This window comes from Quercus lobata, chromosome 5 (genome assembly GCF_001633185.2).
Source record: "Quercus lobata isolate SW786 chromosome 5, ValleyOak3.0 Primary Assembly, whole genome shotgun sequence".
Classification (NCBI taxonomy): domain Eukaryota; kingdom Viridiplantae; phylum Streptophyta; class Magnoliopsida; order Fagales; family Fagaceae; genus Quercus; species Quercus lobata.
This window is the reverse complement of record NC_044908.1, coordinates 45,175,692-45,190,877: the sequence shown is the minus strand read 5'-3', so window position 1 is coordinate 45,190,877 and position 15,186 is coordinate 45,175,692. Positions and strand designations below refer to the sequence as shown.

The 15,186-nt window shown below is 33.4% G+C and overlaps 1 protein-coding gene, 1 long non-coding RNA gene and 2 pseudogenes across 3 annotated transcripts; 1 reads left to right on the top strand and 3 right to left on the bottom strand.

Moving 5' to 3' along the window:
• Positions 1-193: 193 nt before the first annotated feature.
• LOC115990552 lies at positions 194-1,569 on the bottom strand (annotated as a pseudogene).
• A 1,185-nt stretch (positions 1,570-2,754) lies between these two features.
• LOC115989224 (probable serine/threonine-protein kinase PBL21) lies at positions 2,755-9,457 on the bottom strand. 2 transcript variants are annotated; one of them, XM_031112892.1, is made up of 6 exons: positions 9,348-9,457; positions 8,785-9,014; positions 8,515-8,665; positions 8,208-8,335; positions 7,975-8,107; positions 2,755-3,319 (listed from the first exon to the last, which is right to left on the bottom strand). In XM_031112892.1, the coding sequence occupies exons 1-6, from the start codon at positions 9,358-9,360 to the stop codon at positions 2,880-2,882; spliced, it is 1,095 nt and encodes a 364-aa protein (XP_030968752.1). In that variant the 5' UTR covers positions 9,361-9,457; the 3' UTR covers positions 2,755-2,879. The 2 variants fall into 2 exon arrangements, with proteins under 2 accessions (XP_030968752.1, XP_030968753.1); XM_031112893.1 differs by having other exon boundaries at positions 7,975-8,044.
• A 673-nt stretch (positions 9,458-10,130) lies between these two features.
• On the top strand, positions 10,131-11,544 carry LOC115989116. The gene is made up of 4 exons (XR_004091782.1): positions 10,131-10,158; positions 10,545-10,644; positions 11,340-11,389; positions 11,474-11,544. It is a non-coding gene; the product is annotated as an uncharacterized LOC115989116 (long non-coding RNA).
• A 751-nt stretch (positions 11,545-12,295) lies between these two features.
• Positions 12,296-14,598, bottom strand: LOC115992364 (annotated as a pseudogene).
• Between the last annotated feature and the right edge of the window lie 588 nt (positions 14,599-15,186).

Below are 15,186 nucleotides of genomic sequence, written 5' to 3'. Positions count from 1 at the left end.
GGGTACGTTTTCACTATTCATCCACTCTCATTGCTTGAATCCTAGAGAGAAAACTGACTTAACCGTCGAAGGGTCCTTGGCCGGTTTACCCCTGTCACCTTTGATAAGTTCTTTTTTTCTTTCAGGTCACTAAACCACTGTTAAAGCTCAGAGCATTCAGCCTACTGATTTTCGAACTTTATCACCTTGTTTCCTAAAGTTCATGGCTACCTTCTAATGATTCAATCTCATCGTTCTGATCTTGCATTAGGAACTCTTGTATTATTTTCAGTACTGTACTAACATCATACATTGTTGTTTCCTCTTCTGGTGCCCGTATCAAAAGATCATTTACGGAAGCCTCCTCCAATTGCTGTCCTATTCTCCTTAATAGCTCATCCTTAGTCATCTCTCCTGAATCCATCAAAATGGAGGCTTTCAACAACTTTAGCAGGAAGCTAGAAGAGACACTGCCTTTCTCTGCAGGCAATAGCCGCAAAATTGCATCCACTATTGACTCATGCTTTATCATATCTCCAGACTAAATCAGACCCTTGCTGAAACCTGGCAACCTTCTATAAGAATACGCTTTTAAGGCTGCTCCAATCACATCATTAGAAACTATCCTTTTTTCTTTAATAATCATTAGAAGACGCTTATAAAGATCAATTTCAAGTTCACACAAATCCTCAACCCACAGTCCTTAGGCACCAGACGGTTTCTAACGCCATTCCAGTTTGGATCATTCCCATTTTCCTCTGGAAGCTTCTTTCGGTTATAGGCATAGGACCAGTCAACCTTGTAAACATTAACACAGGCCTTGATAGCTCTAGAATCAATGCAATTGCTAACCATCTTCAAATCCTCAGATAATGGTAAGAGTCTTTGTAGTCTGAAGAACAATGATTGAATCTATCCAGCTGCGAAAAATGCTAGAAGTAAGAAATACATCAATCTTTTAAATGAGGTTCCCTTTCTCAATGGACTCATGCATTTCTAGGTACTCAGCTGCACATAGAGCTGCAACAACAATGTAAGCAATGAGGGTAACAGTCATGCCATAACAAAACTTCACACATATCTCAAAGGCTGCACAGGACGACCAGGAACGTCAGAAATGTGAACTTTGTGTGCGTTTGCGTAGCAGCCAGTGTGTGTTTCCAGCGTTTGCATTTTTGGCTGGGTCTCACAGCACTATTCACAACCCAGCCAAAAACACAAAAACATGCATATCAATGCATTTTTGGGTCCCACGGTACTATTCACACATTTAAAAATTATTTTGCTACAATGTTTTCAGCAATAAGTTTTCAATTTTCAAGTAAATAAGCAGGATTGAAACACACCTTTCATATTTGTTCTCTTCATTAGTGGTAGCAACCAACTTCTGCAACTGGGCGCTCTTTGACAGTAGAGGAAACTACACAAATAAAGAAATTAAAGTAATACATCTAAAGTGTAAAAGATAAAAATTGTGATTTTTTTTTTTTCTTGATGAGTGTTTAATGATGGCATTACTGTTTGTTAACAATCAGTTATTCTTGGAGTTATAAGGTTAGAAATAAATCGATGAATTACTGTAAGATACATAATAAATAAGATAAAAAAAAAAACAAAAACAAAAACAAAATATAACAAAAACAAAAAAAAAAAAAAAAAAAAAAGTGAAAAACATATAAGGTAAAAACTCTCTACTAGATATTAGATAGAAAAAGTTTCTCTCCAAACTAGTTCGGAGAAAAATCTTTCAAATTTCTCTTTTTTTTTTTTATTACATATGAATTTTGAAAAAAAAAAAAAAAACCTTACCGTTGGATTGCATGTTTTTATTATATCCTTCATGCTTGCAAAATTTCAAGAAAATAAAATGCCAATAACAATGTCATCAATCACATGTTTACAAGTTTTTGTGGTATAAAATTATACATGAAAAATAAGTTTATCGATTGAATAGTAAATAACATCTGATTTGAATTAAGTTAAACATGTACATTAAGAATATAAAAAATATGTAATCCAATAGTTATATTTCAAAATTCATGTCTAATAACATAATATAGACATAATATAAGAGGGGTATGAAGGATTTCTCTCCAAACTAGTTTGGAGAGAGACCTTGTCCAACTTGGGATAGTTTTTTCTTTTTTTTTTAATAGAAAATGAGGATAATTTTTTTTAGAAGGTGGGGTAGTTTTTTTCTTTTTGATAGAAATTGAGATAGGTTTTTATTTTTATTTTTTAACATTGGGTTGCAACTTTGTATCTTTTTCCTCCCAAGTACTTAAAAAATAAAATACCCCATATAACATTTTAAAAAAAAAAAAAAGTATGTGGTATATTTTTAGAACTTAGGATGGTTTTTTTTTTTTAAATGAGACCTAGGTTGTTTTTTTAGAAGGCCCTCATTTCTTATAATTTAGGAATAAGAATAAGTTAATTAAATTAGGAGTAATTTGTAAGTAAAAAATGTAATAATTAACTTAACTGCAATGAGGTAATTTCACAAAAAAAAAAAAAAAAAAAAAAAAAAAAAAAAAAAAATCTTTACTACAATGAAGTAATTTCTCACTACTGTTTTAAATATTTTAATAGTAATAAAGGAATTAGAGTAATACATCTACCATGTAAGAGATAAAAATTGTGATTTTTTTTTCTTGATTACTGCTTAATGATGGCGCTACTGTTTGTAAACAATCAATTATTCTTAGAGTTATAAGGTTAAAAATAAATCAATGAATTATTGTAAAGATACATAATAAATAAGATACGGGTAAATAAAAGAAGGGGCATTATAAAGAATAAACTTCCATAGTGATAATTCACACATACAAACAACTCCGTGTTTAGTTCACCAGATGAAAGAGAAATCCTTCATGGGTCCACAAACATTTATTTTCTCTTTACTTCTTCTTCCTAACCAAACAAGGGAAATGAAAACATCCTCTTTTTTTCTTGACTGAAGAAGATTCTTCAGTATCCCACTCATCTAACAAACCTTCCACTGTTCCACCAAAACCCCCAGTGAAAAGATGTAAACCCTCAATGAACTGAACAATTTGTGACATCGTGGGGCGTATCTGATGATAGACCACGCAACGAAATATCAACTTTGTAATTGCTACTCCATCAAAAGCATGAAATCCAGGTTCTCTCTTCAGGCTCTCATGCACAAGTGGACAGTCAACTGGTTGGAAGCCAGAATACTTGTATTTTTTCCAAGCCCATAACTCAGGTAGTTGATCATCATATTTCCACTTCTCCCCACCGAAGGCATGTTTACATATGAGTTCAAGAAGTACAATAGCAAATGAAAACTGATCTGATGTCGGCCCCCAATCTCCTGTTACAAATTTTTTTGGTAAGTACTATAATAAAATTAAAAGAGCGGGGGGGGAGTACAATCGGAATGCCAAAAGACTAATGGGTCCATGCTATTATGCTACTGTAAAACATAACAGGCAGAAGCATTTAAGCAGTCTAGGTTAATTAAACAACAAACAGGGACAATATCAAGGAGGAAAGCCTAGGAGGTTTTGCATGTGTATTCAGATTATAATCAACATTGTCATGTGCACAGATTCTGTTAGATTATAGTGACCAGGAATAATGCATATTTCTTCCAAATATCAACACAACTAAAAGAGGCAATGCCTGAAGGTTGTGAGTTCTCTAAAATCTTATATAAGGTTCACAATAGCTTCCCCCCTTCTTTTTCTGCTTCTCTTGTAGTGATGGTTAGCAGCAACAACTCCAAAATAAATACGAATAAAAATAGAAAAGACGAAAGAAAGGCTGCAACTTCTAACAAATTATACTTTTTGATTAAAATGAATTATAGGGTTTAAGAGAGAAACAGAACTGAAAGACTTAGCCACTTGGGTGAAAAAATTTTTGCAACTTAGCAACTTAAATGCCCATTAATTTGAACTTTAGGGAGGGTGGCAACTTTAAGCACTTATGCACATTACCCAAAATTCTTTTTTGACCTCTTATTATTTATTTGTATTTCTCAGTTATATAGGCACCCAGTAGGTATTGAAACCACAACCTAACCCTCAACCAGTGTTTATTGGACTGAAAACACTTTCGACTTAAGCAGCTATATGGTACTACTGCCAAAAACAAGGCAGGGGCAATTTGCTTTGGGCATTAACACTAAGGACAGTTAGTTTGACAATGATTTCACAGTGAACATATACATACACAATGTAGAGTTGTGGCTCTATCCTAAGTTCAGACCACTGCAATACATCAAAACTGGAGCTAAACCATCATTCACAACAAATTCAAGCCACTCTTTTGGTTTGGCCATATAAAACTGGCATTATGATTCTAACTCTCAATTATGCCTAGAACAACTTGAAAAAATGTGAAAATCAAAATGGACACAAATTAAGAAGCTCTTAACAATGCTGATAAAAGCAATCTACTACTGCGCACATATGTGCTCCAAATGACCTGCAAGTGCCCTTACAACTCCTGGGGGAAACGATACACTAAATGCAATTGGATCAAATGCAGTAGTTATGACTAAAATAACTACAATTAATTATCAAGTCTTTACTCTTTAGGCTTTAATTAGTCTTGGTCAGATTCACATGGTTTTAATTTATTCTCAAGTGTCAGGGACAATTCTATAATTCTCTGGCTTCTGGACATAGACTGTACTAATTGTCCATTGGGTCTTATTGTGGTTTTCTATGAATTTAATTCTAGTTTAGGCCTAGTAGTAGAAACCCAAGAGTCAAAATCTTATTATGGTTTCAAGAAGTCCAAGTTCTACTAGCTATAGAGGTTAGCCACCTACAAGTAAATAAATTCATTAAAAATCAAAATAAGAAGTGCACTGCCCAAGTACAGTGGCTGTATACAAGCAGCAACGCAAAACATAGAGAACTAGAATAAAAAGAAAATTAAAGATATACAGAAACTAATGAAAGTTCTAGGAAACCAGAAAAACTAGAAATCCTTCTGCAGAAAACATATAAGTAACAGACACTCAAACAAAGTCTTCAGAAACTGGAATTTCAACTTAACCACACTGAAATCAGCTCACTTGAAACACATACCGTTCCGCTCTCTCCCAATGCATCACATAAGACACAACAGAACATGCTACATCATCCCAAATCCTTTCTCACCAGGCAACCCCTCTTTCCATGCTAACAACATATCTCACATTGAAATGGGTATCACCCAAGAGACCAAATAAATAAAGAAAGATTAAATAAATAAATAAAATTTAAAAAAAAAAAAAAAAAGCGTGCCAATAAAGTGATTAAGAATCAACAAATTTTGCTCTTGAGAATCACATAAGGTGTGATGCCAAGGAACCTAGATGTGATGCTTAGGTATGTTTAGCTTCTATTTTTCCATTGAAATTAATTACATCTATTCAACATTAACAACCAAGTCTTAGTCCCACAATTTTGGGATCGGTTATGGACCATCAACAAAAAAATCAAAGTTGACCATGTTAAAATTATGGTTAAGTGATTAAATTCACTATTTTCTAATAGTTTAAGCTTTTGGGACAATTGGTAGTTTAACATAATAGTAGAGCAAGAGACCCTGAGTTTGATCCCTGTCTTCACCCTACCTTTCATTTAAAAAGTTAAATTCTCACGTGTTGGGCCCCCACTTATTAAGGGGAAGTTTAGGCCCACATGTGATGGGGGAGTATTAGAATCCTGGGTAAGTGACATCTAATAGCTTAAGCTTTGGTGAAAATCGTTAATTTAACAGACCACATGTATTCGTTTTTGCTATTTTGTTATATCCTAAAGTGATACTCTATGTTACTTCTATAATTGACATGTCTCTTTTTACTACTTCCATTAACGTTATTTATGGTCTTCCTCTTCTTTTTTGCATTTCCTCAACTTGAATCAACTCTCTCTTTCTCTTTGGGGCATTGATTGCTCTCCTCTAAATAATATCAAAGCATCTCAAATGACTCTACCCCATCCTTTCATCAATAGGGGCTATCCCTATCTTTAAACAAATTTCCTCATTTTAAATCCTATCTTTCCTTATATTTTCACTTATAAACATTCTCATTTCAGCTACACACATTTTATCAATTTTTTGCTTCATAACAGCCAAACATTCAGAACCATAGACACTAATTGGTCTCATTGTAGCCTTAGAAAATTTTCCATTTAACTTAATAGGTATTCAAGATCATAGAATAGTCTTAATGCACTCCTCCACTACATCCACTTTGCGCTTAAACTCCACGTACTATGTTTTAGCTTTGTCTTACTTAACTAAAAGCATTTAGACCTTAAGAGTAAGGGGTTTATGGTTAGTTCTTATTACCATCTTCTAGCTGGTCATAGTGTGCAGTTTTTCCCTTGGAAGAGCATTTGGAAGTAGAAGATTCCTTCTAGAGTGGCTTTCTTTGTATGGACTGTTGCCTTGGGGAAATGTTTGACAATTGACAATTTAAGGAAAAGAAAGGTATGCATTTTGGTGTTATATGTGCAAGTGTAACAGTGAAACTGTTGACCATTTATTCCTTCATTGTCCAGTTGCTTTGGAGTTGTGGGATATGGTTTTTGGTTTATTTGGAGTTTGTTGGGTTATGCCAATGTCTGTTGCTAAGCTTCTTGCTTGCTGGCAAGGTCGATTTGGTCGCCATTATAATGGATATATATGGATTGTTGTTCCTCATTGTTTGATGTGGTGTATTTGGAAGAAAAGAAATAATAGGTGTTTGAAGATAATGAGCGTTCTATGCCTGATCTCTAGCTTTTATTTTTTAGAACCATATTGGATTGGTTTTTTTTTTTTTTTTTGAGAAAGTTATTGGACTGGTTCTCAATGTGGAGAAACCAACCTTTTTCTTCAATTTTGGATTTACTTGATTTATATAATTTTTGTATTTGATATGTACACCCCTATATACTCCCTGTGTAGTTGGGTGTCTTTTTTTTTTTTTTTTTTATATATATTAATAAATCTTTATTACTTATCAAAAAAATTAAAAAAAATCTTAAAGTGTCTCACCAAATTACTAACTTGGCATTAACTCCACGTCTAGTTTCATCTACTAAGATTATATCATCTACAGAAGGCACAACTAGAAACTTTTTCTTGAATCAATTTAGTGAGCTCATTAATAGTAATTGCAAAGATAGATGGACTTAATGTTGATTGTTGATGCAAAGATATATGGACTTAATAGGAAACTCAATATTGATGCCTTCACTTATTCTTACACTAGTTACAGATTACAGATTTGTCATTACACATCCTTAATCAACTTAATAAACTAAGAAGTCATCAGTGTTTCAGTTTCAGCACCAAAACTTTATTAAAAGGACCTGATAGGCTGATACTGCTATAGGGATTTAGGTTAAAACGTTATAGTCAGTGAGGTAAAGCTTGTTTTTTGGTAGTAATTAGGTGTTAGAAAATTGAGAAATTCATACTAGAAATTCTCAGGGCATCTCACTTTGGCGCTTAGATGTTAAAGTGAAAGAGCTTATAGGGAGAGAACAATTAGAGTTGCTTAATAACAACTTGAAGCTGTAAAACAGCAAATAGGAAGTAAAGAGGTGAAGGAAAACAGAATAAACTAGGGTTCTTAGGCATCAAACCTAATGAGGGGATACATCTTGCACCAAAATTCTAATAGCACCATACCACAACATGAGCATCACACAAAGCCAGAATATTGTAACTTCATTCATCTCACTCCAGATCAGACAATGCGTCATTCATTTCAAGTTAAAAGCATGGCACCTAGTAAACAAGGAACCCAAGCAAACTTGCCAATCAAGTTCAACATCTATGATGGTTGACCAAGACTTATTATAATTAGATCCACTACAACAGAAACCAAATGGAAGACCATTCACAAGATAGCAGAAGTAAAAAATTCTAGCAAAACAGAAACATCCACAACCAGAATGCAAGGAATTAATGCCTCAACAACAACATGCACACAACTTTCAATACTGAAATACATTAATACACAAATGGAGATACCTGTCTTGAAAAAACTGTTGTCTAAATAGGGAATATCTGAGATTAACATGACGTCCTGGTTCAGAAGATGCTGCTTTTCACCAAGAGCTCCACCAGTTAGCATAAAAAAGTCGAATAGCACTGGATTGAAATCCTGTGAAACAATGAAGATCAAATCACACCAAATTTTAGAATCCTTTTGCTCATAAAACAAAAGTGAGTCTATTGAAAGCATGAAGAAAACCAAAGATGACCTGATCAAGCATTATAAGAGCAGGGTGAACAAAGTGAAGTAGGTAAGGGGGATTCTGACAATGCAAATGCTCAAGCACACGTGCAATCGCAGATGCCACCTGCATTCTTTGCTTCCAAGTTAAATCATCTGCAAATGCAATTAAAGCACTTTCCGTTTAGTCTTTTCGATGGAAATGGGCATCAATGGTTAAAGTTCATACGTTATGTAATGCATGAATCAGATGAACAAACAGCTAAAATGTCACAATACACGAAGATTAATATATATATTATAATGCATAGACAACACCAAAGTGGTGATCTTACCTTTGTCAGTGATGTTGATAAGAGTATCCTTTGATCTAAGATCATAGACAACACCAAAGTGCTGATCTTCAACTTCACAGCAATATCCAATCAATTTTACCAAATTTGGGTGATTTACAACATCTGGATGTGTCAGAAAAATGCATTCACTCTACAACAACAAAGATGAAGCAAATCAATTTTATTTTCTGTAGTTCTTCTTTTAAACATAACATTTAGTAGCGGCAGTAAATAATAAATGAAAGAAACGTGCGTAATGTATATACATACCTCCAGTCTGGTAAGTCCATAATTAGCATAATGTTTGGCAATTCTTCCAACGTCAGGGTAAAACCATATCTTGACTGTAACTTCTTGACCTTGCTGAGTTTTTCCCCTATAGACTTTCCCGAAATTTATCTTTCCAATAAAGTTTTCTTTGCTAAAGGAGTTTGTTAGGAGTTCCAAATCCCTCCAGCAATATTCTTTTGGTTCGACACAATCAGCAGAAAAATCCATCTCTGCATAATTTTTTTAATCCAATGTTAATGACTTAATTAAGAGTAAAATTTTACAGACTTACAGTATGATTATAATCCTAAGACACAGCTAAAAGGAATAATATGTCAACTTGCTATGATTATTATAATATCTCTATATATTATGAAAATTTAGAAAGTTAATTATGGCTTCAAAAAATATCCAAAATACCTTAATATAATTAGATAATCCTTATTCTTATTCTTAGTATCTATATATTGCAAACCAACGAAGGCAAAACCCACCAGGCCACCACCACTACAAAGCATGTTCAAATAAAAACCCTAGAATAACCAACAAATTTAGTGACATACCTGGAACGGACATTCACGCTTGAGTGACGATACAACGTTTGTGGGAAAACTGTTACGGAGAGAATCTATATTCGCCGTATCAGAGAGAGCTCTTCAGATAAAAAATAAAATAAATGTCGAATTACTTTTTATATTTATATGGCCTTCGTTAGACACGTAAGTTGTTTTACGTTTTGGATTGGGTAAATAACAAAGACACGTAACCAAATAAAGCCCGGAGTTCCAAAACAAATTAGAAGTGGAACTCTTATATATCTACAGTACTTATATTTTATACTGTTATTGGGGTTTTTTCTATTTTATATTATGTATAATTCTAGCGTACTTTTTATTTTATTTTTTTTACAGTACTTACTAGTACGCAACCTGCTATATTAGGGGGTCATTCCACCATACTCTCTCTTTTTTTTGGGGTATGGTACCCACCTAAATCTAAACCGTTAAATGAATGAAAATTTGATCCGAACCATTCATTTAATTTGAAGTAATTTAGAGTAAATACTGGCTACCGGTCAAACAAGTTATATATATAAGTAAAAAATCTAAAACAACCCAGTATTCACTGTGCGCTTCTCCTTCTCCTTCTCAGAAACAAATTTCTCTCTGCGCTTCTCCTTCTCAAAAACAAATTTCTTTCTGTCACGCTTCGGACTCTGTCACGCTTCGGACTCTATCACGCTTCTGATTCGGTTTATCTAAAGAACCCAGAATTCGGCTTCTTCTTCTCTTACTAATCAACCACAAGAACCCAGGGCAGCTAAACAAAACCCAAAGAAGAAACAATATCGGCCGGCGACGATATTTGAAATAGGTTTGTCTTTCACTTTCTGTTTCTCTCAGACGAAGTTGATTTTACTACTAATATACAGATTATTAAAATTTCTTTGACTATCAACGCATGATTTGTCTTTAGTTTTATTTATTGTAAGTAATCCCTAATGCTATAAATTGATTTGGGTTTTTATTTTTATTATTTTGATAGGAGATTTGGGTGTTGTTTGTTAAAAGTTGATTTGGAATTTCCTCCTATTTGAGAAACAAAATTTCAATACCATGATTGCTGTTTTCTTTCAACTATTTAGGTCCCCAAGTAAAATTTCAAATACAGTATTGCTATTAATTAGATCTTTTTTCTTCATGTTCCCCATATTAATTTCCCTGTTATGCTCACTTTCTTGGTACTGGTCCTTATATCAGTGAGTCTTGGAATTTAGCACACGGGTCTAGAAGTTCCATTGGACGATGAAGTTATATATGTAGACACTGTTCTGGAAAAAAATTGGCATTGAAGGTGAAGGTAAGGCCCCGCCTCAATTCTTCTAAATGAATCTACATTTTTCTACCTGAACTCCCATTTCATATTTTTTCTTCGTATAAATTTTGGAATGGTCATTGTTTGCAAGATAAATTTGCTGCACAAATGAATTCAAAAGCTTTCTCACGACTTTATTCTATGGAAGCAGTTTTTTTAGAACCCAAGGAAAATTACACTTCCGAGATCAAATAGATGTTGATGTACTATGATTTTTCCCTTTTAAGAATTGTAATCAGTCTCGACTGATTAACAAGTGCATGAAAAAAAAAAGCTTCATTTTGTTTTGTCCAACCAATGAATTTTCCATTGATTAGACTATTTACTCCTTGGTGGTTGGTAAAAGTGTCATGTATGCTTTGTAGATTTGGTGATGAAGAGTTTATTTTTAGAAGTCAATTACACAATTTGTGGCCTTTTTACCAGACTAGCAAATATGTGTCTTCCTTGTAGAATATTGAGTACAATGTGATAAATTATAGTTTTTAGTTTTAATGTGGTAAAGCAAGTACTCTTAACTATTTTGGCAATCTCTTTTGGCTTAGAAGCAAAATATATATTATATTGAAGATTGTGTCTTGAATAATAAGTGCTGGAGTGGCACTTCATCTTCAGGTATATTTTATTAAAGATTGTGTCTTGAGTAATAAGTGTAAGTGATTTGGTTGTATTTTCTACAGATTAGTTTTTGGATCTTGGTGGGAAATCTGATGCCTGTTGGCTATATACAGTATGTTTCTGACCATGCTAGTGATTTAAATTCCTAATCAACATTTTTATGTGGTATCTAATTTTCTGAATGTGCTGGAATTAGTTGCTAGCTATGGTTGGATAACAATTTGATCATGGAGATGAAATTTGTGGAGTAGTTGTCAATGTCAGAGCTAGGCAGGAAAAAATATCTCTATGGCTGAAGAATGCTACAAATATAAAGCCTAGGCAACTAGCATGTTTTGTTCACATGTAAATATAATATTTCAACACTAGAGGAATTACATGTTTTGTATAATCACATTATTAAGCGAATGTAATCACATTATTAAATTTAATCCATTTTGTATATAACACTAGAGGAATTATTATACTTAATATTTATACTGCAATATAAGCATATATATAAAGCCTCAGTTGTAAAGCTTGAATATTATATGCAAGAGATATGTCCTAAAGAAACAATGAAGCTTCTCCATGTCAAAGCTACCGTTGTCTAAAGGTTCTTACATACCAATCATAATGAAGTCTGGACTTATGTTTGTGTCCAGGAAGCTCTTTTCATGAACAATCTTTGTTTGTGTTTGTATTCTAGCTGTAAATTGTTACATGCCAAAGTTGGAACAAAAAAATAATAATAATAATAAAAATACAACCGTTATTATCAAGCTCCACTCTAGAGAGGTAAAAAACAATCTCATAATTGCCAATAGCTGTAAATTGTTACATGTAACACTTATATTGAACCACATGACTCAAGTACACATGTAAGACCCTATGTTTTAGTACATAGTATCTGATATCAACCTCAGTTGTTTATTATGCTACAACAAAACAAAGTTCTAGCCCACTACCAAACATTAAAAAGAAAATACATTGCTGCATATATGTAGTATTGTAGTTCCACAAGAGAGCTTTCCTTTTTTGTTGAGCAAGCCAATCAAAAGCTTTAGTCAACTGAAACTGGTTGCATGTTTTCAGCTTCTTTCCTCAGCTCTTGAAACAGGACAGATGACAAGTATCGCTCCCCAAAACTTGGATGAATAGTCTGAAATTCAAACAATCAACAGCCATTTATGGGCATTAATACTTGAATCAAATTGGTTACATAAGAACAGAAACACTAGAGATGTTGATAATAAAGAACACCATTTGCTTGTGTTGATTGAATTAGAAGCTTTTTCACAACCAAAACTGGTGATGTGTAGAGAAATGAATTTTGGAAACAGAATTATTTTTTCAGAATATAACCTTATTCACATTTCATGTATAAATCTTGTGAATTAAAGAAGAATAAGATAATAGACAAATAAAGTTGATCTTTATAATTTGTTTGCATATCCTGAAGCTATCTTATGCAAAATCAATTGGCTCCAGATGATATTCCTACTTGCATTAACCAGGACGATCGAAGTTATAAAATGCGTAATAGCATTCCAGATATCATCTTGTTGGGTCCATCTGGGGGTACTAAAAAGATGTTACTAAAGCACAGAAAGCGTTCTCCAGTAGCATCAGCTGATATAATTAAGTTGTGAGCACCCATGAAAGTGTAGAGATAGATATGCTTCAAAGAGTTATTTGAGTAATTACCATAAGTCCCTCCTTCAACGCTAATTCCTTGGCCATATTTACTGCATCTTCGCTACTAACCTACCAGATAAGTTTCAACATGACAATTAGGGAAAACCAAAACTATTAGCAAGAATACTATATTCTTTTTAAAATCTTTCTGTCATTGCTAACAGCATCATCAACAACACTTACCTCAAGAACTTTTTCCATTACATCCATGTCCAAAATATCTGGTTTGAACCCAACCCCATTGCCAGTAATCTGATGAGAACCTGATTCAAAATTTCAACAATATTAGAGTGTTAACTTCTCTTACCAGGACAATGTTATCTACAAAGGCATAGATAAACTTGAAAGTTACAAAGTCTGTATCTTCATTACTTTTATAGTCTTCCATTATTAGATATCAGTTGGACGAAAAAAAGATAAATTTGAAAATTTTCCAACTTTGTTCTCTTCAGAGGTTATAAAAAAAAGGAACTAGATAAGAAAGAAAATAGCATGAATTTTACCTGGTTTACCACCATTCAATACGTTACTTTCTGCAGGTTCTACTCCATATATCTACAAGAAATCAACTAAAATATTAACAAGGAATGAAACAAAATTATAAGGGTGAATGTGGGCAAATCATGAATCATTACCTTTACATTAGGATTTTGGGATTTAAGGTACTGTCCAACCCCAAAGACAGTGCCTCCACTACCAATTACCATGACAAAAATGTCAACTTGTCCATAAGTATCTTCCCATATCTCAAGACCTGTAGTTTCAAAATGCACCTGTTTTCCATTTTGAGGTCAATCACATATCCACCATCCACTAAGCAGGAGAGGATGAATAATGTATATACCAGATTCGAATTGATTCTAAACTATATATAATTTAAGATAATTATGTAGCATAGAAAATTTTATCCTACATGATGCCAATAAAGACTTTTCAGTTACAGGAGAAAATTAAAGGCAGGATAACTACCAAGGCGTTGGCAGGATTTGAAAATTGCTGGAGCATGAAAGCATTTGGTGTAGATTCCAAAAGATCATATGCCTTCTTAACTATTCCCCCCATCCCCTTGGTGGGATCAGTGAGAATTAAATCAGCTTAAATGCTCTTATAGTTACCCTCCTCTCCAAGCTTGTGTAAGAGGGCATGGTTAGAACCGTTTTGTATCCTTTGAGGGCTGAGATAAATGCCATACTGATCCCTATATTTCCTGATGTGGGCTCTATCAAAGTTATCTAACCTAACATTTATACTAAATTAGACAAACCTGAAGCTGCAGTATAAGTTTAAGACAAAAATATCTTATAACAAGGGAAAAATAAATAGATCACTAAGTTAAGTATTCAGCTAACCTTCCCAGGGTAATTAAGTTTTTCTTTTCAGCATTCACAATCATGGCATGTGCTACTCTATGAACAGAAATAAACAAAACAATTATACATTTTAATCATAAAAATGTAGTCAGTAATGTGTGTTTTAAACTGTAATAACAAGAAATATATGCTAGTAAATCTATCATTATGAGGAAGAAAGAAGATACCTGTCTTTGATGCTAGCAGTAGGTTGCATCATTTCTTGCTTGACAGCAATATAAGCTCCACAGCCTTCAGTGACTTTGTTAAGATATACAAGAGGAGTTCGACCAATGAGCTGAAGTTGGTTACAAAAAATAAAAAAAGGGTTTCATTCTATTAGAAAGTGATCACAAGCATTGTTTATATATGAAATTTCCAAAATATCAAAAGATGAATATTTTTTTTTTTCTTTCAAAGAACTAAACAGGAAAACATAATATTTCATTGCATAAGAAATATTGCTTCAACTAAAACAAATAAGTTATCATGTAAATATGCAGATATTGACATTTGTGAGCATACATTTGATAAGCCACCAAAAAAATAGTGCAAATGAGAAATCTGATCTCTGATTAATCAGCTGAAGCTTCAAATATCCTTTACCACTGTCTTTGTACTCAGGACTGGAGTAGTTTGCAAACTGATACTGCAAAAGAAGACAATCCAATTCACACTTTTAGCTCCATTTCTATGTCAAAGGAGGTGAATTTACAAGAAATGAGAGAGAGAGTCATTCCTAGATTTCAGGGGCATTATAGTCATTTTCTATGTTCTAATGGTATTTTGATCATTTTGTAGGTTGCAATGGTATTTTTTTTTTTTAAATGTTAGAGGGAATTGAAGGAGTTTTGGTCATTTTTTAGGTACTAAGGGTAGGGGT